This window comes from Hemicordylus capensis, chromosome 6 (assembly GCF_027244095.1).
Source record: "Hemicordylus capensis ecotype Gifberg chromosome 6, rHemCap1.1.pri, whole genome shotgun sequence".
In the NCBI taxonomy this organism is placed as follows: Eukaryota; Metazoa; Chordata; class Lepidosauria; order Squamata; family Cordylidae; genus Hemicordylus; species Hemicordylus capensis.
In genome coordinates this window covers 37104611-37125715 of record NC_069662.1, presented here as the reverse complement: position 1 = coordinate 37125715, position 21105 = coordinate 37104611, and the positions used below count along the sequence as shown (strand labels likewise).

Here is a 21105-nt window from a genome sequence, read left to right as displayed (position 1 = left end):
CCCTGCCCAGCCCCAAGGCCCCTCAGCCACTTGCCCTCTTCGCCGTCTCTCCAGCTTGTTCTCCTGGCCGGCAGCAAGACAAGCTGCAAAGAGCTCCTTTTCTCCCGCCTCTCAGCTGATTGGCGGGTGGGCGGGGCTTCCACAGAGGCCTCATGTAGGCCCCTGTGAAGCCTGAACTCCAGTAGGGCCCAAGCCAGCCAGGAAGGAGGAGGCAGCCAGAGTGGCCATCACTGTTCTCTGCAGCAGAAGACCCCTTGCTGCCAGGTAGAGTGTGAACTTCTTTTTGTGGTTACCTTCCCCCCCCCATATATAGGCATCTGCTTGCCATAGGGCTTTGATATGGGGGGGGGAGGGACTGAGAAGTCTCTGAATATTTATTTTTAAACAGCTTGGAAAATTTGCTGGCTTTAAAAAAACTATCTAAAAAGTCCTATAAGTGGCTTGTTTCATGGCAGAAAATTACAAAAACTTCTGGAAGAAACAGTATTATATTTATTTTATCCATTCATTTATAAATGCACTTATGTTCAAGTTGTTTTGCAACCCAGAAGGTCTGAGTGAGAACTGTGAAGCATGTGTTGTGCTTTTATTTTATTTTATTTTTCTTGTGTGTGAACTGCTCCCCAATAACTTGCAGGGACTTCAGGGTCAATCTGGCCAACATGTGAATGCAGCACCTCCATTCCAGAGGAGATGTGTGTTAAAGGGCTTTAAAAGCCTCCTGTGAAAAACCTCCTGGAATCAAACTTGACTGAATTTGTTCAGAATTCTGAGAAAACAAACATAGGCTCACCCTGCATGGTTGAAAGTCTCCTTTGCTAATCTGCAGCAAGGGGTCCATTTTAATCATTCATCTTTCTAGTGTGTTCTAGGCATTAAAAGTAAAACAAATGTATAGTACTCAATGTATATCACTATATATTGTGACGTGTGCGTGTGTGTATTCAGTGAAATGTATTTCCAGGCAGCATACTTATTTTGGAATATCAGACTTAAATCCTTGGGGGCCTGGGGTGTGCGGAGGCCCTGGACTTTGAGTGGGGCGGGGGCCATTTTAAAATCTCGTCTCTGGGCCCACTCCAACCTTGCTACGCCCCTGTCTACAATTAATGTAGATGCAGATGTTCTCTCGACAATACACACTCTAATGCAAGATTAAGACATAAAAGAGGCAGAAGGAATTGTCAGGATCCTTTCTAAACCTCAACAAAATTCTATTGAATCAAACACCTGGAATAAACAAGTCATGCAAAGCAATAATATGAGCTCAATCTGTACAACACAAACATCTTTGCTTGGAGAGTTTGCAAATCCAAGTTTGGAGTAGAAAATTCATGTATTCCAGGCATTTGCCTTCCAGATTGGACAGTGTTGCAAAACTGTGACAAATATCTCACAAGGAAAGAAGACAAAGCAGTTAATGTGGGCACGCGAACACACACACACGGAAAAGAGCCTTAGAAGGAATTCATTATGAGTCTTTTGGGGAAAATGAGAACTCTCGAACTGAACAAGGGTAGGTTTTATTGCCCATGGATTATGAGAGCAGCAGAACAAAAATGTAAGCAGTACTTTAAAAGGAGAGCTCAGGTGAAGAAGTATATTGAGGCTGTAAATATAAAGGCTTGTACTCCACTAGAACTGAACTGTAATGACTTTTCAGTTCTTCTGCTTGATCTTTCAAGTACCAAAAACTATCAAAGTGGTAACCAGTTTCGCCCTCAAAATATATGCAAGCCCACCCAACAAAAGACAGCAGCTACACTATTGCAGGAAAACTTCATTAGACATGATGGTCATTAATTAGTCATTATGAAACTCTTGTTAGGTGCCATGTACAATGATGGCATTACATAAATAAATAATAAGACGGTTTTCCTCAGAAGAATCCACAGTGATCAGGGAACTCATGCTTACAAATGGAGAAAGATCACTTGAGGTTAAATCAGGGGTTTTCAACCTTAAATAAACAAGTGTATCCCTCCTATTTCAAAGCTTCAGCTCAGGTACCCCATATAATACCACCAAGAATTGTCACCCTGCCCCTCAGAAGTAAATCTTGCCAAAATTGGTGGGAAATAAAATACAAGCTAAGTGAATCTGCCCTGGAATCAGGCAAAAACATAACAGTCACCTAACTCTACACCAGGGCTGCTCAACTTCGGCCCTCCTGCAGATGTTGGCATACAACTCCCACAATCCCTGGCTATTGGCCACTGTGGCTGGGGATTATGGGAGTTGTAGTTCAAAAACAGCTGGGGGAGCTAAGTTGGGCCTGCTCTACACTGTGGCTTCCTTCCTTCTCCTCCTGTCATCTGGAGCCTCTTGACCAGTGCTCAAATGTGCTCACTGAGCATCGGCCAGCATTTACCTCACTGTTGAGCCTGTCAGTCAGGATGAGGGAGGGGTGGGCTGAGCCTGAGCATGTAGCCAGCCAGTCAGGAGGAGAGGAAGAGGAGAGGAGGAAGGAGGAGCGATTCCTGACACTTTCCCCCAGCCCCTCTTGCCCTCCCTCTCCCTCCTGGAGTGGGAGCCAACAGTGGTGCATGCAAGTGAGTTAGGGGATAAGATAATATCTTTAGTGCAGTCCCAGACCAGCATTAATTCAAGTATAAAGTGAGTCAGGAGGATTCTGTATGCCCCATGTACCCTCTGTCATTTCCGTGATCAAACTTATGGAGTTTGCCTCTTCAGATGAATGCCTTCGCACAGTGATCTTCCCTATTTTTCAAGCAGGGGCCACTTAGGCAGAAAACTTTCACTGTGAGAGCCATTCCCCACTGTGCTGACCTCTGCACAGCACTGTGCTTTCCTCAGTGCTGAGAGGACCTTTAAGGGAGATGGAATCCTCTCTTAAGAGCTCTAGGAGGAAAGCACCAGGAAGGGCTACACTTCTCAGCATTCTGTGCATGCCTTTAAAATGGTGCAGGGAGTCAAGGGGGCTCGACTTCCCTCTTGAGCCCACCCCCCAACCCCTGCACACTGTGCAGTATGGCGAGAATGACTGTGCAGAGTAATCAGCTTTGGCCAAAGCTTCACACAGGCCCAATAAACAACTAGTTCAGGGGGCTTCACTCAGGGCTGATGGGGGCCGTTACTGGCCCCTAGGCCTCACAATGAAGAACACTGCCTTAGCATGAGGAGAGCCGGTGGGAGGGTGATTGACGTTCCAGAGATGCGCCGGAGGCGGGACTTCTGAACCCACATTACATGCTGTAAGTGTGTACAATGGGCATTTGGAAGCACAACTTAACAGGGCCAGCGTCTTGCTTTAAAAAAGGCAACTGGTTGGGAGTGTAACTGCTTCACTCCTCTTGGGTAGATGGAACAGATGGATAGAGTGCCCTTTTCAAAGGCAGCATCTTCCATACTGCTTGACTCAGTGCACAGAAATCTGGGATATCTACTCTCTTCCCCTCCCCACCCCAAACAAGGAATAGCAAAAGTTTAACCACCACAGAAATGACCATACGAATGGCACAGAAATGGGACTGCACACTGCTCAAGCTAGTTTAGGACTAAATTGTTTGTGTTTGAAAACACAAGTGCAATTGTACCCAGACTTTGTATTCCTGTTGTGAGTGCACACCTTTCAGAGGCACACACATTTGTGTTCGTCATAGATGGTTGTGTATGTCAGCATGTCTTCTGTTTCCACATGGATGGAAGCAGAAATTAAATGGAGGAACTGACAGCAAACAGAAGTTCTTGGAATTTCTTTTGCTGGTTGCTGAGAGGTGACTCATAGAAAGGAAAGGGCCTTTTCAGTTGTGATGTTTTAGTTTATTTTTAGCTGCATTTCTGAAAATGCACTCTCTCTCTCAGGATAAAGTTGCTGCCATTTTAAAATCAGACACAAAATAACCCCACCAAATTCCTTTAAAAAAAAAAAGAGCTACAAATGAACCCACCAAATCACTGACCTATGACAGAGGCTCAATTCAGACATGCAAAACTATGCTAACCGTAGTTCAGAACCCAAACCATGGTTACAAACGTACAACAGGCAACAATATTTCCCCCCTAATGATACAAATCAAGGATAGCCCTTACTTTTACATTTCATTTGTCTATTAAGATCATAACTATGAAACACAAGAGAAGCAGATTTTGTCCAACACTCTTCAGTAATCCCTTAAAAATTCTCTCAAGTTATACTTTTTTGTGAAGAAACCAGGAAGATTTGGGCACAGAATAATGATTGAATCATTCTCAATTTTCCTGCCCTTTCTCCAAGAAGCCCAGGATAGTATACATGGGATTATTCCATTTTAAACTCACAACAACCCTGTGAGGTGGGTTAGGTTGAGAGAGTGACAGCCCAGATGTCATCTGATGAGCATCACATCAGGACAAAGATCTGAAACCAGATATTTCTGGTCCACATTCCAACACTCTGCACATTTATAGACAGGAAAACTCTACTGGTTTCTTAGAGATGATACCAAACCAGTTCAGCACACTGGGATCATGGATAGGGGGAGAGGCACAGCAGCCACTTTCCCCACCAGCCTTACCTCTGTATGGATATTGGGCACTGAGCCAGTAAGTCCATTTTCTGTGATGGCGCTGTTAGAGCTGTTTGGGGAACTAGGACCAGACCCAGGGGCACTGTTGCACATTGAAGACACTGTAAAGAAGAAGAAGAAATGAAGTTTGCCACCATGCCAACTATCATACTCAAGTGCATGAGCTGTATAGGGCTAAACATAGATTCTTGAGAATATCAGATTTCGCTTTTAAGCAGAATCAAGCTTCAAGTCCTCATGAGAGCAGAGAAACATTTGAAAATGTCTGAGATTAGAAATCAAAGGGAAACAAAGGGATGTTCTCACAGAAAAGCTAAAAAACAAACAAACTTTGGTGTGCCCTTCCCTTTCAACTGTTCTTCCTATTCCCAGCTCCTGCCTCTTAACCCTTTAGACCATTATACCCCTTCCCCACTTTATACCAACTCAAGCATTCCCAAAATTTGCAGATCATGCCAAGGTTCCAAGTCTCAGCAGATTAGACAATGAAAGCAGGATCATAACCTACCCCCCAAAACCTGCACAATCTGTATTATACAATGCAAAAGTGCTACTATCGTCTATTTCTATGGTTTTCAAACTTTCTATCTTCAGAGAGAGAAAATGTTCTGTCTTACATTCATTTGTCTGCTGAGGAACCCCTGAGTGTTGGCCACGGAACTCCTGCATGTTGCAAAGGATTCTGGACCATATTCTAGGGCACACCATTTATTATGGGCACAATCAATTTTAAAACATATCAAACATTTCTCTGCCACTGCAGAGGAAAATTAGTAGTGGCTAGCAAGCTGTCTGCTAGGAAAACATATCTACCATTGGTCTTCTGACTGAAGAATCCCTAATTAGCTTTCAAAGAATTCTGAGATTCCCAGAACACAGTTTGAAAACCACCAATGTATTCTAATCACAACATTTAGACTTTCTGCCTCAAAAGTTGGAGAAGAGAGAAATGGTGCATTTGTGCAAGATGTGGTTTTTGCCACATAAGAACTGGTGACAAAACCTCCCAAAATTCTGAAATCTCACATATTGAGGAATAAGAACATCTAGACATTTCTCCATCTGTATTTGGAGTTTCAAACGCACCTTCTACACAGGCTGCAATTAAAAATAAATCAACATATGTAACTCCAGTTTCCTGTAAGGAACCTCAGCTCATGGAAAGCACTGGAGCTTATATAACAGCAAGTTTTCAGCCTGCTGCTGTCCTCTTTGCCAGCTAAAATAAAAATTCATTTGGAAAGCAGCAGATGTTTCTGGATTATGCACCCTCACCCGCAATAATGTAAACAAAATAGCCACTACAAAGATTACAACCTTCTGGGTAATATCTTAATTTATCAATAGCACATCTGAATGGGGTGGGACAAGTAATGCTTGGCTGCAGCCTTTATTTAGATATTTCTTCACTCTTCTAACCTCAGCTTGCCCCCCCCCCCACTCTGCTCATACCACCATGAATGCAAAAGTATTTAAATGGATGTTTGTGAGTTACACAGCAAAATTTGAGACCAGAAGTTCGAGACTTAATTATTCTGACACAATATGTGATATTCAACCCTCTGTGTGTCTCTATCAGTAGCTGCTCATCCTAATGCGCTAGGGGGCACCAAACAAGGTGCAGCCACCTCTAGTTCCCTTCTGCACAGGTTCTGCCTCTCCCGCCCCATCCTGCCCCAGCCTAGCATTAACAAGAGCTGCACTGCCTGCAAGCTGGTCCCTCATCGGGCAGAACTGTGCATGCCACACAGTTTTACCTGATGAGCGGCCACTCTGCAGGCAGTGTGGCTCTCGTTAACATCAGGGCAAGGAGGGATGGGAGAGAGAGGCAGAACCGGGACTGTGAGGAACCAGAGGCACTTCACCTCGTTTGGCACCCCTGGCTCATTAGGACGAACTGCTCTGCTACTTCCCTTCACATCCAAACCACACAGACTCTAGGCACGGTTGCAGATGTTTTCTCATCTTCCTCCTCTTCTACCCTGTTCGTCACCAGTCCCCTTTGTAGCACATGGCCCCCACCTTACAGAGCACATGCCAGCATTAAGGCTTTTACTCCATCTCTCTCCTCCCTCCTTGACTTCCTGAGTTGATAATGATGATGATGATTATTTATCACCATCTTTATTTGTTAGCCGCCCCATAACAAGTTGTTCTCTAGATCAGGGATTCTCAACGTTGGGTCCCCAGATGTCATTGGACTTCAACCCCCATAATCCCCAACCAAAGGCCACTGAGGCTGGGGATTATGGGAGTTGAAGTCCAATAACATCTGGGGACCAAATGTTGAGAACCTCTGCTCTAGATGGCTCACAACGGCATTAAAACATGAAATAAAAACATGTAACACCTTAAATCATAACAGGCCAAAATGAAAAAAACAAAACAAAATGCAATACAAAACAATTTTAAAACTCTTTTAAAATCCATTAAAAATCAAATTTGAAAATAAAAATTTAACAGGCCTGAGTGAACAAAGAGGTCTTTATTCTGGGTTCATTCTGAACAATCAAGCAGCATAATGAAAGAGTAAGATGTTCTCTTGAAGTCAGTGATGTGCTTTTGAAACCATCCTGCCGGGGGGTGGGGGGGGGGAGTATCTTTTATGCCCTCAAGAAAGGAGGGAGAAGCATATTAGAACTCCACATGTTCAGAAGGTTTCAGCTTCTGAGAGAAACACTGAGGGAGCCTCCTGAGGGCCAAACTAGGTATTGTCCCAGCAACTGTGTGGTCTAAACTCCATATTTGTGAAGATAATGATAATGCAGGATCAGGCGGACACCCGAGGGGTAGAATCAGAAGGCAAGGGAGAAGACTGGAGGACAGAATACTTTACCCCTTCTGTGCCCACCAATTCTCAACTGTATATGCCCCCCTTGGCTATTTCCCCCCCTCCCAGTCAAGTCCACTTTCTCTCACCTGTGATTTCAACTGCTCGTTTTTTGAAGGTGCTTATGACGGTCCCATCTTTCCTCCGCAGTAGGGGGCTGCTCCGCCTCTCTGCAACCTTCTGTTTTAATCGTGAGCGCACTTTTAAGTTGGGTTCTGAGGCTGGAATGAGAGGGGCCATGAGGGAAAATGAACAGAAAAGCAGGGGAAATTGACAGGTTGTGGGCTACGTGGACTGGTCTAAAGGAACAGGATGGCAGGGCAAGCTGTGTCCCCACGTATATAAGTTATTCATGTTCCCATTTGAAGGAAGATAGACACTACCAATGGTGTCTTTTAAACAAGAACAATGTATTTCAGAGGGACAACTTTAAAAAAACAGTCTGGCAGTGGGTGCTTGGGGCAGTGCAAATTATGCAAAGTCCACAAGAACAGGTTGGCAACACAAACCGGTCACACAAGGGTTCCTCATCCACAATGGGGAATGTTCTGCATGTGCTTAGGCATCCCCCTTTATGTAGGCAACTAACAGAAGTTAACACAGTATTCCTTGTGCTTGTGTGTGCATTGGAGTCCCAAGTCAAGCCACTAGTTTGAGGCCAAGGGCTTTTGTTGGTCAAAGTTTTAATATTCAAAGGCAAGCAGATTTAAATTCTTCCTTCCCACCGAATCTAGAAGCTCCCATCCCTTTCTGCAGAAGCATAAAGCCAATCACACACAATTAGGCGTGTTGCTATTCTTTTTTAAAAATCAAGATTGTATGCATACATATACGTCAGCAACTATACCATATTGCTTTTCTCTGGCCTCACTTTATTCAGCTTAAACCTTTCAAAAAAATTTCTTGTTTGTAGGTAGTCTGGGAATGGGGAGATAGCTTAATGGTAGAGTGCATGCTTTGCATGCAGAAGGTCCCAAGTTCAATCCTTGGAATGTTTAGCTAGGGCTAGGAAGTAAAGACCGAGACCTTGTAGACAGCACTGAGCTAGATGGGCAATAGCCTGATTCTGTGTATGGCAGTTTCATATGTTTCAAATAAAGCAGGTTAGCTTACAATATTTTTTTAATTTCCAAAGAAGTTAAATTCTCAAAAGGAGCTATTTTTTCACAAAGCAATTGTTTTCTTTGTCTCAACTCTTCTGCACAGAAGCTCTTGCAAGGACCAGGTTACCTCTTACATAATTAACATTCAAGCAATTTCTTGCAAGGGAGTTCTGACTCCATCTAAAAGAAAGTTGTTGCCAAGCCTGCCTGCACAGTAGGTCTTGCAAACCTTATTTGTACAAGAGCTGTAGCAAGAATCCCAAGCTTATCTTGATTAATACCCAAACAAGCTGAGCTTTTGCATGAGAGTCTCACGTTCACCCAGCAGCTGAGTATTTGCAAAGCTCATGTTAGTTGCCAGTAATATTCCATATAACAGCTTAAGGAATCCATTCCCACCGCCGGTGCCTACCACATTTGTAACCCCTCAGATGAAAGACACACACAGGCCATTTCAAGTCAATATATCACAAAAGCCCATAAAGCCCCCTCCTACCACATTACTAAATTCCAATCCCTGCCAACCCAGCCTGGTTTGCTTGTTTATCCCACCACCAGTGGTGTTTGCTGACCGGTTTTCCGAAGTGGAAAGTCGTCTCTGCTGTCGTAAGAGCCGAGTAAAGGTAGTTTGCAAGAGGGTGGTGTTCCCGGGCTTCCTGTTTGGGGAGGGGAACTCTGGTCCAATGAGGTATGGTGAGCCCCCCTGCAGAAACAGGGAAGGAAAGTGACTAGGTTACCAATACTGCCGTATAGATATTTGATCCAACAGGCTTCTTTCAATACTGTTTTGCTTCCTGTTTTTATCTGAGACTAAAGCTGTAATTTATCATTAACTCGCTATTTTCCAATTTAAGTAGACTGCAAACAGGGCAGAGTTTTCAGTAGTATCCCACAATACTGAGGATGGTGAAGCTCTTAAAAAGTCTGAAAGGCCACAAATACAATTGCATCCAGCCACTGACACCCTAGCTGTGGACACTATAATGTTATCATTTCCACTATCAGCAAAGCAAGTTTTGTAGTCACTTGAACTCCAACTTGCTTTCTCTGTATAACCCGAGATTCTACTACTTTTCCATTTTGTCAGATGAAGGGTTCAGCAATACTGGAGAAAACACACACACACACACCTATAACCAATCTACAATGGTCTAATGAATCTTTCCTCCTACTTTATATCTTTTCTTTCTTCTGTAGGTTTGGACTCCCTGCCACTGGAAATCCTCAAAACAATAAGCATGAACATTTTGTAGAAATGTTTCTTTGGATTAGTTTTTAATATGGGGGCTAAGCAGGTTTGGTGTAATTTTAATTTGCTATAGGATGAAATACCTGATGATCTAATGGTATTTTATCCAAGTTGTTTTTGTCATGGAAGAGTAGAAATATAATAAACAAAATTAGCAAGAAGACTGGCCAGAATCTCTTTTCTTTTTAGGCTCCCACAAAGGTGACTGGATGACCCAGAGTACTATTTTTGAATGTGGGTTAAAGGGATTGGGGGGCGTGACCTAGGAGCTGACAAGTGCAGACAATAATAACCACTGCAAATGATAGGGAAGAAGGAAGATGGGGGGTAGGGATAGTGGCCCATCAGGAAACTGTTCTAAGCTGGCTAAATGGATTATCACTCTAAGCATCCAAGCCTCAGAAAATTCAGTGAGGCCAGTGCTACTGGTGGAAGACATCAAAGGTCAAACAGGGTCCAGGAAAGAGAGCAGGAAGGGGTCATAATGTTACAGGCCAGCTCAAGGTGGGGATGAAAAATGGGGCTCCTCTTCACCACCATCATGAACCTCTCTGAACTCTGTGCAGAGAAAGAGAGGGCTGGAGATGAGGCTGGGGCACACTGTGGAAAAATCAGAATGATTTGTATTATCTCCCCACCTCTCAAGGGCTTAGAAAGATTTTAATGGACATTTCTTATTTTGATAGTTACATGGTAATGCTCAAGACCTGCAGATCCAGAGGTGACTGGTGTTTTGATCCATAAGCAACACTCAATGGGGCTATTCTCACAATCGGGAAAAACTGGGCTAGGAAAGCCTAGCCTGATTTTTCCTGATTGTGGGAACCAACGGGCCTGGCTGCGAGCCCAGTGGTTTCTAGGTGGATAACCCACCTAAGTGCCCCTGCCCTTAGCGAGCACTCCGCAAAACCGGGCTCTCTGATCGTGAGTAGCTGCGGTGCAGCTCCGCGCCACGGCTACTCATGAGTAGACCCCCGACCGGGAGGCGAAACGCCGCCTCCCAGCTCTGGGGGTCTCCCCAGTATGCCCTGCACGCTCACACAGGGCATACTGAGGCTTCCGGGGCTCCCCAGCCCCCGCTGGCTCCGTCACAGAGCTGGCAATTGTGTGGGCGGCCAATACGGCAGCCCAGGGCTTTTGCAGAGATCGTCTGCGGGGACAGCAGGCTTGGCCCGCTCACCCTGCAGTTTCAGCAAAAGCGGGTCTCACGGACCACAAGACCCGCCTCAATGCCTCCTTAGGCCTCTATATCCCTTCACATCCAGAGCAGAGAGCCCAGCCAGTTCTTAAACCCTGTCTGGCGTGTTTCATTCAAACCCTCCCAGCTCCTTGGCTCCTAAATTCCCTAGGGTTCCTTCATTATGATTAAGAATATTTATACACCATTTTTCAACACACACACAAAAGCTCACAAAGCAGTTTACATAGCACAAGGAATGAAAAGATGGTCCTGCCAATAGCTGCCCAAGAAAGAAACTTTCACTAACACATATTCTTGGGGGGTGGGGAGGCTCAGAAGTAAGTAAAGACATAACTGAAGCGGCTGCAAAAACAAAACAAAAAATAAACCCTAGGTTATCATCTCTGTGCCAAAGCTGCTGTTTCTCCTGAGAAACTGACTTGGCCAGTTGCTACACAGTTTACGATGAGGATGTACTCTGGCGCCTTCCAGCATGATGGTGTTGTGAAGAGAAAAGGAAATTAAAGTGCCTCATACTTCCTGTTCCCTCACAACTCTGTATTGTTCAAAACAGAATTTTTGCCTACACACACACACACACACACACACAGAGAGAAATGCACGAGCATCTCTTGGCTTGAGGTCAGTGGGGAGAGAATGTGAAAATTCTATTTTGGGCAATATGAAGATGTGGGGGAACAGGATGTATTCAACAACATCATCACATAAGAAGTAGAACTCTTGAGTAATAACAGGAACAGTTCACCCTGAGCTGATGCTACTTGCCCAAGGAATTGAGGATGCATGCACAACAGGACTCCTTTTTTATTCCAGGTTAATAAAATAGACAATAATGACCGCAGCTTTGGTGCCATGCTTCGTAAACTAAGGCTGCACACTCAATAATACTATGAATTAGTTACCTCTTAGTATCACCATCAGGGTGGTTACTGAATGGTAAAAGAGTAGATTCTCTTGTCCCCTTGTTAAAAGAGGAATAATCACAGACACACAGTAGTTTATTTATAGAAATGGAGGTTCTGGGGGTCCAGCCACACTTGCCAAACTTGAAAACTGCCTCCTAAGCCCAGATGTGTGAGCAAACTGTTGTCACTCAGAGGGTGAAGCACAGATTCTGTATCCGTTCGGAGCTCTCTCTTTTTTTCTCTATTCGTTCCAGGACTCAGACCTGACTCCACTGAAGCCCAGCCCTAAACCACAGAATGTAAACTTTAGAGACAAGCCAAGAGTAGACCTACCAGCATTTGGTGTGCTGAGGGAGGGAATGGTTCAAGCCGCCTACTACAGCTGGCTCTTTTGACTTGCTGAGAAGGAACTCCTGAAGTTTCAGCTTCACTTCAGTGCTGGCAATGGCACCTGGGGAAGATTCAGAAAAATACTGGTGGAAAACATACAGGCTGAACCAGTGGCAGAAAGCATGCTTTTCTGACATAGGGAAGAGCACTGTACATGCCTACAGATGCCTGAACAGATGTACTGTACCCAAAAGGAAGAAGACCCTGAATTTAAGATGCCCCTACCCCTGGCAAAATTCTAGCATCAAAGAACTTGGGGAAAACCTAGTCTTGGATTCAGATAAATACAGTACAGATGTTTAGGTGAATGACTTTTCCATGTGCTCACTTCAAAAGTGAACCTGGGCACAGGCCCCCTCAAATGCAAGGACCAATAGGAAGTGTACTACCGTATGTGTGTTGAACATAACATGTGAATAACCATATACAGATTGTACATGCTTTGAATGTAATATTTGAATGTGGCTAAGGATTCCAGAAAAGTATCCCACTTCCTTATCCTGCCCTTCACTCACTCACACAAGAGCAAGCATTTTCCTCTCTTACTAAGAGAGAGACAAACACAAATACTGTCAACACAGTGGTTAATGTATAGAAAATGATGGTTCTGGGGCTCTAGTCACACCTCTGAACTTGAAGGTCTGCCTCCTAGAGCACCGCATGTGTCCCCATGGCAACAACAACTTCCATCATACCATTTCCCACTATGCAATGCTTCACCAGTGCACAGTATTCTGGGATACCTGCCTCCCCCATCCTCACCCACCAGGCTACTCTACAGTTTGTAATCCACTCCACCTCAATCAAGCGCGCGTACACACACACACCCCTTCTCCTCGCTACTCTTGGAAGAAGACACAGTGGCTGTGTTATCAAAGTGCCTCTGGAAAGCTCAGTTGTTGTGCTATGTTTAATTACCGTATTTATTCTTACCAGTTTTGTTTATTAGGGGGTGAAGATTACATCAAATACAATACTCTATAAAGTCCAAGCCAAACGTGATGGTGCCTTCTCATATGATGTACTATACGAACTAGCCATAATTAGAAAAAATATCACAGACAAAGCACCATTCATAATCAGAGAGGCAATATCTATATTATAAAATTCAGCAGCAAAGCTTTCAGGCAATCGCAGCTCCACCCAAATGAGCCTTGGGAACTGCAGATTTGTAAGGCTCCTGAAAATTTGCTCAAAAAGGTCCCCAACCCTCTCACAAAACTCCATGGGGTTTGTGGAGAGGAGCTGCTTATTTAAACCTTCACGGAATGGTCCCCAAGATACATGGAGGTGTGGGGGCTAAGCCCAGAAGCTAAATGAGAGTTTTAGGGGGGGGTGTAGGGTGTGTGTGTGTGTGCGTGCGCACATGCGCTCATTACAGCAATTCTAATAACACTTAAATTTTGTTCTTAATTTTCTTTCATTGTAAGTTGCTTAGGGTTTCCACAATATAGATAAAAACCTGTACAATATGTTTAAAAACAAACATGACTTCAGTTTCTGCTATTCCAAAAAGCTAACACTCCAGCCCCCTGCCACCCTCAAGCCCAAGTCCTCAGGTCAGGGATGAGGTAGCCATCTACATACATTTAACCCAATAAAAACAATGTATTACTCTCTTTGCTTTTTTCTTTGTTGCGCAAGATAAGTAGCTGCTGCTCCAGACGCTGCTTCTCCAGCTCTTCCTGCCGCTGTTGTTCTCGCTTACGCTGCTGCTCCAGTTCCTGTTGACGCTTTGCTGCCAGCATCTCCTGCTGTTGCTGGAGAGGGAAGACGGGGAGTGTGTTGAAGCCATTGCAGGGGACCGAGGTTGTGTGTGTCTGCGACAGCGGTTGTCAATGCATGGAACCCAGATAGAGTTTGTCAGTTCAATGTGTGCAGGTTCTCAAACACCACTTTCTAACTCTCACCTGAGAGAGGATCAGATTTGGAGCTTGTAGAGGGGAACTCCTGTGCCATCAATGCCTGACAGGCAAGGCGAAGGGAGCCACTTCCCACCATTATTTTAAGAGTCTTAAGCTTAGATGTCAAAGCTATCTCCTCTGGAAAATACACCCTGGAAATCCTGCCCAACTTTATGAACCTACCCACTGACTCAGTTCATTATGTAGATATGTATGTCTTTATATACCTCTCTTCCTCTGAGGAACCCAGAGTAATGTACGTGGTTATGTTTATCTTCACAACAACCCTGTGAGGTAGGTTAGACAGAGATAGTGACTGGTCCAGAGTAATCCAGTCAGTTTCATGGCTGGATGGGGATTTCATCTCTGGTCTCCCTGGTCCCATCCAACACTCTAACCACTAGCAACATAGGAAGCTGCCATATACTGAGTCAAACCATAGATCTATCTCATTCAGTATTGTCTACACAGACGAGCAGTGGCTTCTCCAAGGTTGCAGGCAGGAATCTCTCTCAGCCCTATCTTGGAAATGCCAAGGAAGGAACATGGCACCTACATGCTCTTCCCAGAGTGGCTCCATCCCCTAAGGGGAATATCTTACAGTGCTCACACTTCTAGTCTCCCATTCATATGCAATCAGGACGGACCCTGCTTAGCTAAGGGAACAAGTCACACTTGCTGCCACAAGACCAGCAATCTTCGCACTACACCACATTGGCTCTCATTTGAGGCCCTGCATCATGTACTACTGCCCTCCATATCGGAGGAATGGTAAGTGGTCACACATAAGGCAGAGACTTCTTGGCGGGGGCCTCTAGACCCTGGAATTCTTTTCTGCACATGTCAGTTTTGCTCCTTCACTGATTGGCTTTAAACTCACAGTGAAAACACTGACTTTTCACAATGTGTTTGGATTTGTGGAGATTGAGCCACTGATCTTATGGATTGTTGGCATCTCTCTTATATTTTCCTCATTGGCAGTGTATTGCTTGTTAGGTGCTACAGACAGTTTTAAACACAAGTTTTATTAATTGTGTTTATATTATTATTAGCTGCCTTTGGAGTCCTTGGACAGTAAGGCAGGATATAAACATTTCAAACAAAGAAATAAAAATTGACATCTACTCCTGGAATATTCCTTGGAAGGCTCCTAGTATTTTTCTTAACCCCTAAGTAATTAGGCAAAGAGATACCTTGTAAAGTGGTGGCTCTCTGATGTTTAGCAGGAGGAGAGCCACTGTTCCTAATTCAGCCCAGCAAAGCATCTCTCCAGTAGCTGTTGCTGGTAGATTTTTAGAATGTGAACTCTATTGGGAGGGAACCATTATCTCATTTTTATTTTTATTTTTTGTTGTGTAAAAACAGAATACTTTTGATGATGATGATGATGATGATGATGATGATGATATTAATACATCATAATAATAATACCATCATCATCCCCTTGTCCCAAGCCCCTGCTACCCATCCTGATTAATGCTGTGCAAATACCGTCATTACAGTGTTATTTATTAACAGATTGGAACTTATTGTTCCCATGCAGCAAATGCTGCAAAAGCTTTGAGCATCTTATCTCCTCCACAATACAAATCCTCCCATGACTTGAACTGCTCCTTCCAAGCTTGGAGAAGTCTCAGTGGTGGATTTGAGTTTTTTGTTTTTTTGCTTTAGTCACACTACACAGTCACACAACCAGACTAACTATGCAAGCATGTTTACTCAGAAGTAGTTCTCACTATATTCAGTGGAGATTACTCCCAGGTAAATGCACAAATTTTATAGCCTAAATTTGGCTTTTACACAGTTGGACACACAAAAGCAGTGAAAAAACATCTTTGTCAGAGACTGAGAAATAGATGGATGTCACACTAGAAGAAAATGAAATCAACTTTGAAAAGATGTCACTGTTGATGAAGACGGCTGAATAAGTGGATGCACAAGATGGCTAACAAGCAAAAACCAATAAAAGCAGCTCAGAGTTATAGTGCCTGAGATGCAGTAAAACTATCAACCCTTCTATTGTCTGGATGAATCCGTGGTTTATTAAACTGCATCCAACCCACAATAGTCCACAGACACCTGTTTGATGAACTTGCTGCTACACCTCAGTTGGGTGAAAAATGTAAACAGAGTTGGATATCCATACCGGAAGAATTGTAATAGCAGAATGACAGAGAGGACTGGTTCCCACAACCAGCAGCTGGGTAGGATGGTTCCCATGACCATCCAGCCTGGCTCCAAGCCCTATGCAAACTCCCAAGAAACGGTTGTGAGTTGGCAAAAGCTAAGGTTGGAGGAGGGGAAAGTTATTGTGTGCTAGCTGCGATCTGGGTAGATGCCACAGGATGTACTTCCCCTCCACTCTTGAGACAGTACTGAGTATACAATGTTGGTTGGCCACTGCTATCCTACCCAAATTGTGGTTAGCACATGGTTATCTCTCCCTTGATTTTTGCCGACACACAACCGATTCTCAGGAGTGCACATGGGTCTGGAATCCTGGCTGGATGCTCCTCCTAGCCGGCTTCTGCTTGTGAGAACCAGCCCAGAGTCTCAGGTTCTGTCTCAAGCATCTCCATTAAAGGGATCTCATCAGCTGAGCTGGGACCCTGGAGAGTTGCTGCCAGTTATAGATAGTACTGGGCTAGACAGCCAAACAGTGTGACTTAGTATAAGGCAGCTTCAGATGTTCACCTCCAAATTACCTTGAGGTGCTTCTGCAACTGGACTTCATGCTGCCGTGTTAGATGCTCATGCTGCTTCTGAAACTCGGCAAAGAGCAGCTGCTTCTGCAAATGCTGCTGCTGTTTCAAGGCCAAGAGTTCCTGCTGCAGCTGCTGTTCTCGGACAGCTGGGTCCACAGAGGGCATGCTGGGCCGGGCATCCATTCGCAAGTCCACCGGGCTGCTGCTACTGCTGCTGTTGTTGTTGCAAGAGCTCTGCATCACCGCGGGAAGTACCGGCTTCAAGTCCACAGCTGAGGATGATAGAAGAGGGACAATGATCGCAATGGTACAATCTTTACAACAACAAGATTGAGTTTTGTTTTTAAGAAAAGATTCTGCAACACAAAGTAACTTTGGTGGTTGCATGGCAAATCCTCAGACATGCACAGTCCTCATGATCCTCCCACTATCTTATGTATGTTACAGGCAGGAAGTAGCTTGTGAATCCTTCCTAGACATTCATTGGGCTGCTATGATGCCATGGAAAGTTTACAAACATTCAGATTAACCAAAATGGGAGCTATCATTCAGAGAAGTATTATTTTATTATTATACTCTGCCTTAAAATATGAAAAAGTGATGATTCCACATCAATATAAGGCACACTAGGCCACTGACTCAGACCATTGGTCAATCTAGCCCAGTTTTGTCTTCCATGCTACCTGCAGTCCAAGATATCAGGCAAGGGTCTTTCCCAGTCCAACTGCCAGAGATCCTTTAACTTGCAATGCTGTTGGACTGCATCTGAGATATTCTGCATACAAACCATGCACTCTATCACTGAGCTATGGCTCTCCCCATATGGCCTTCAGCCAAGACGCTTGCATGGCCCTCCACCTTTATGTTAATCTTACAGCAATCCTATGATGTAGGTTAGTGTGGGAATTGTGCCCCAAAAGTCACTCAGTGATCTGCATGGCTGAACAGAAACTGCAGGTAGGTCCCACACATTCAAATTGTTGGGACTGGTAAAGCACATGCTTTGCACGCTGAAGGTCCCAGGTTCTTACCTAGCATCACCAGGTAGGGCTTCTGACTGAAACTTTGGAGAGCTGTTGCTTTCCAGGGTAGACAATACTGAGCTAGGTGACTTTATTTCTTATATGGGATGTGGTGATGGCCACCAGCTTGAATGGCTTTAAAAGGGGCTTAGACAAATTCATAGAGGACAGGCCTACCAATGGCTACTAGTTGGTGGTTATAGACTACAGGTGAAACTCGGAAAATTAGAATATCGTGCAAAAGTCCATTAATTTCAGTAATGCAAATTAAAAGGTGAAACTGATATATGAGACAGACACATTACATGCAAAGCGAGATAAGTCAAGCCTTAATTTGTTATAATTGTGATGATCATGGCGTACAGCTCATGAAAACCCCAAATCCACAATCCCAGAAAATTAGAATATTACATGGAACCAAGAAGACAAGGATTGTAGAATAGAACAATATCAGACCTCTGAAAAGTATACAGTGTACTGTGCTTGATTGGCCAGCAAACTCGCCTGACCTGACCTCATAGAGAATCTATGGGGCATTGCCAAGAGAAGGATGAGAGACATGAGACCAAACAATGCAGAAGAGCTGAAGGCTGCTAATGAAGCATCCTGGTCTTCCATAACACCTCATCAGTGCCACAGGCTGATAGCATCCATGCCACGCTGCATTGAGGCAGTAATTGCTGCAAAAGGGGCCCAAACCAAGTACTGAAAACATATGCATGCTTATACTTTTCAGAGGTCCGATATTGTTCTATTCTACAATCCTGTCTTCTTGGTTCCATGTAATATTCTAATTTTCTGGGATTGTGGATTTCGGGTTTTCATGAGCTGTACGCCATGATCATCACAATTATAACAAATTAAGGCTTGACTTATCTCGCTTTGCATGTAATGCGTCTGTCTCATATATCAGTTTCACCTTTTAATTTGCGTTACTGAAATTTATGGACTTTTGCACGATATTCTAATTTTCCGAGTTTCATCTGTACCTCAAGGCTCAGTGGCAGGATGCCTTTGAATACCAGTTGAGGAGAAGCAACAGAAAGAGAGCATTCTTTCATCTCTTGCTTGTAGGCTTTTCAGAGGTATCTGGTGGGCCATTGTGTGGAACAGAATGTTGGGCTAGATAGGCCTTGGGCTTGATCCAGCAAGGCTATTCTTGCTTTCTTATGACCCCATTGGTCTGACTCAGTATAAAGCAGTTTCCTATTATATCAGATACTCTGATCATATTTCTGAATGTATTACCCTATAAAGTCATAGGAACATGAAATCAGAAGTATGATCTGTCAAACAGAACTAGGAAACAGATACTAAGGGAACTGGGCTGAATTTCACATCTTAATCTGAACTAACCAACCAGTTATTCAACTGCAAGTCTCCATATATTACTTACTTACTTACTTATTTATTTATAAGACTGCCTGCTTCTGTGCCTTTAACAGAAAATTTTAGAGAGTTTCTGTCCCTCATTTTAATGGAATTGAGTGATATGACAGGGCCATAGGCAGACACAAAGGCTTCCCAGGCAGGCAGACAAAAAGGTGAGGATGTTAAACACACTGACATTTGGTAACTCAACTAGGAATACTATGGGTCTGCACTTTCCAAGTGTTTGCAGGGCATAGTACAGAACACAGAAGCCTCCCATGCAAAGACAAATTACAATCTGAGTAAGTAAAGAAAATTCACATGGATTTTCAAGGATTTTTCAGGCACTTGTCGAGGACGACTCTGAACATACAGAAGTTCATGCCTCAATCAATACATGGATCTTTCAAGATTCTGCAGGACTCCCCACTTGTAGGCTTCCCAACCCACATGTATTCAATTTCTGGTACAGGGCCCTAGATATTTGGAGGACTGTCTTCTCCCACATATTTCTGACACTCTGGGGGCCCATGGGGTCCAAACAGATGGTGTAAAACTACTGGAGATAAGTAAACGATGAGACTGCCTTTGAGCAAAGTGCCTTTCCATCACAGCCAGCCCACAGTTACAATCCCAGTTATCTGAAATCAGTAAGGAGGGCTCTCCAAACCCAGAGCGAAGCTTTCTGGCCTTGGAACCTCTAGTTTTAGAAGCAAGCACCAACACAGGTACTGGTATTTGGGGGCAGAGCCAAGCCCCATAGTGTTTTCAAATCCAGCCCACCCTTCCTTACAGAGTTCCTTTAGCCTTCTCAAAATCGGCACCATCACCAGTGCCATTCCTCCATTTCAGGCACCAGATCTGAGTCACTCCATGCTGTTTTGGCACACTATGAATGAACAAGGCCTTTGGTGACTCATCAGATGTGTACCCTCCACTTTCACTCGCAGGCTGTTGTAAAAAACCATGTGCTGTTTTCATTAACTCACACATGTGTGCTTGTGAGTGTGTGCGCATGTAAATCCACGTCCCCGCAATACCATTTCAACCATCCCACAAAGAGACAGACAAAAGAGCCTCAGTTGCCACTGCAACAAGGATTCTGGCACAGCATCAGCAGCGGATAAGCCATCTCACTAAGCAAATCCCCCCTCCACACCTTTCTGTGGCTCTGTCATAATTATCACTAAGGGGAGGGGGGGGGAGGAGAAGAAGACAAAGAACGGAGAACTAAATATAGAAGAAGCCAAACACCAGCTGTTCACAGAAAGGAGGAGGAGGCAGAAAAGAGGCAGTTAACCGACAGGTGAGAAAGGCAGAATGGAGAACACAGCATCAGAGGAAAAGGAAACCCAGGGCTTAACAGAGGCTTGTTCTCACATTTAAAAATTTATTTGCATTCCAAACCTACCCTGTGAAGCAAAATAGCTGGAGGGGGCAGCACTGGAAAGGTAGGGGGAGAAACGCAAAAACAGAGCCAAGCCCAAGATTGCTACCAAATGACAAGATTTCTTTCTGAAGAGCAGAAATGTTCCTACCAGTGTATTTTGGCTGGAATCTTCCTCAAAGACCACTGTGAAGTGTGTGTCTGTGTGTGGGGGGGGATAACAGTGAAACCAATGCTAACCCATTTTAAAAACCAGTTTGTCTCAAGAAAAATAATATTCATCATAAAATGCTGTGCCAATTGCTTGTAATTATTTCCATCATTTACCATGAAACAACCAACATTAACTCAATCACAATAGTTATTATCAATTAGCAAATTGCACTAGGATGGAAAGCCAGCACTGAATTACAAAAAAAAAAAAAAACCCAATCATGTAAACAATTCCTGACAACTCACTGGGAATACAGTTTGATTTCCAAAGCGTTCAAATTCTCTCTGTCTTGGGA

General features: G+C 44.0%; 1 protein-coding gene and 1 long non-coding RNA gene across 9 annotated transcripts in view; one reads left to right on the top strand and one right to left on the bottom strand.

The window, feature by feature from the left end:
- Positions 1 to 21105, bottom strand: part of HDAC5 (histone deacetylase 5) — a 138530-nt gene that overhangs the window by 41262 nt on the left and 76163 nt on the right. For 7 of the 8 annotated variants that reach the window (XM_053265633.1, XM_053265632.1, XM_053265634.1 and 4 more), the window contains 6 exons: positions 16817 to 17088; positions 13823 to 13967; positions 12151 to 12268; positions 9035 to 9165; positions 7449 to 7580; positions 4518 to 4630 (listed from right to left, as the gene is read on the bottom strand). In XM_053265633.1, the coding sequence (XP_053121608.1) occupies positions 4518 to 4630; positions 7449 to 7580; positions 9035 to 9165; positions 12151 to 12268; positions 13823 to 13967; positions 16817 to 17088 (911 nt within the window). Of the gene's footprint in view, positions 1 to 4517; positions 4631 to 7448; positions 7581 to 9034; positions 9166 to 12150; positions 12269 to 12832; positions 12885 to 13822; positions 13968 to 16816; positions 17089 to 21105 lie in introns of those variants that run through there. The other variant, XM_053265636.1, reaches the window with a different exon arrangement.
- Positions 143 to 13826, top strand: LOC128331780 (uncharacterized). Its single transcript, XR_008310426.1, has 2 exons — positions 143 to 264; positions 9660 to 13826. It is a non-coding gene; the product is annotated as an uncharacterized LOC128331780 (long non-coding RNA).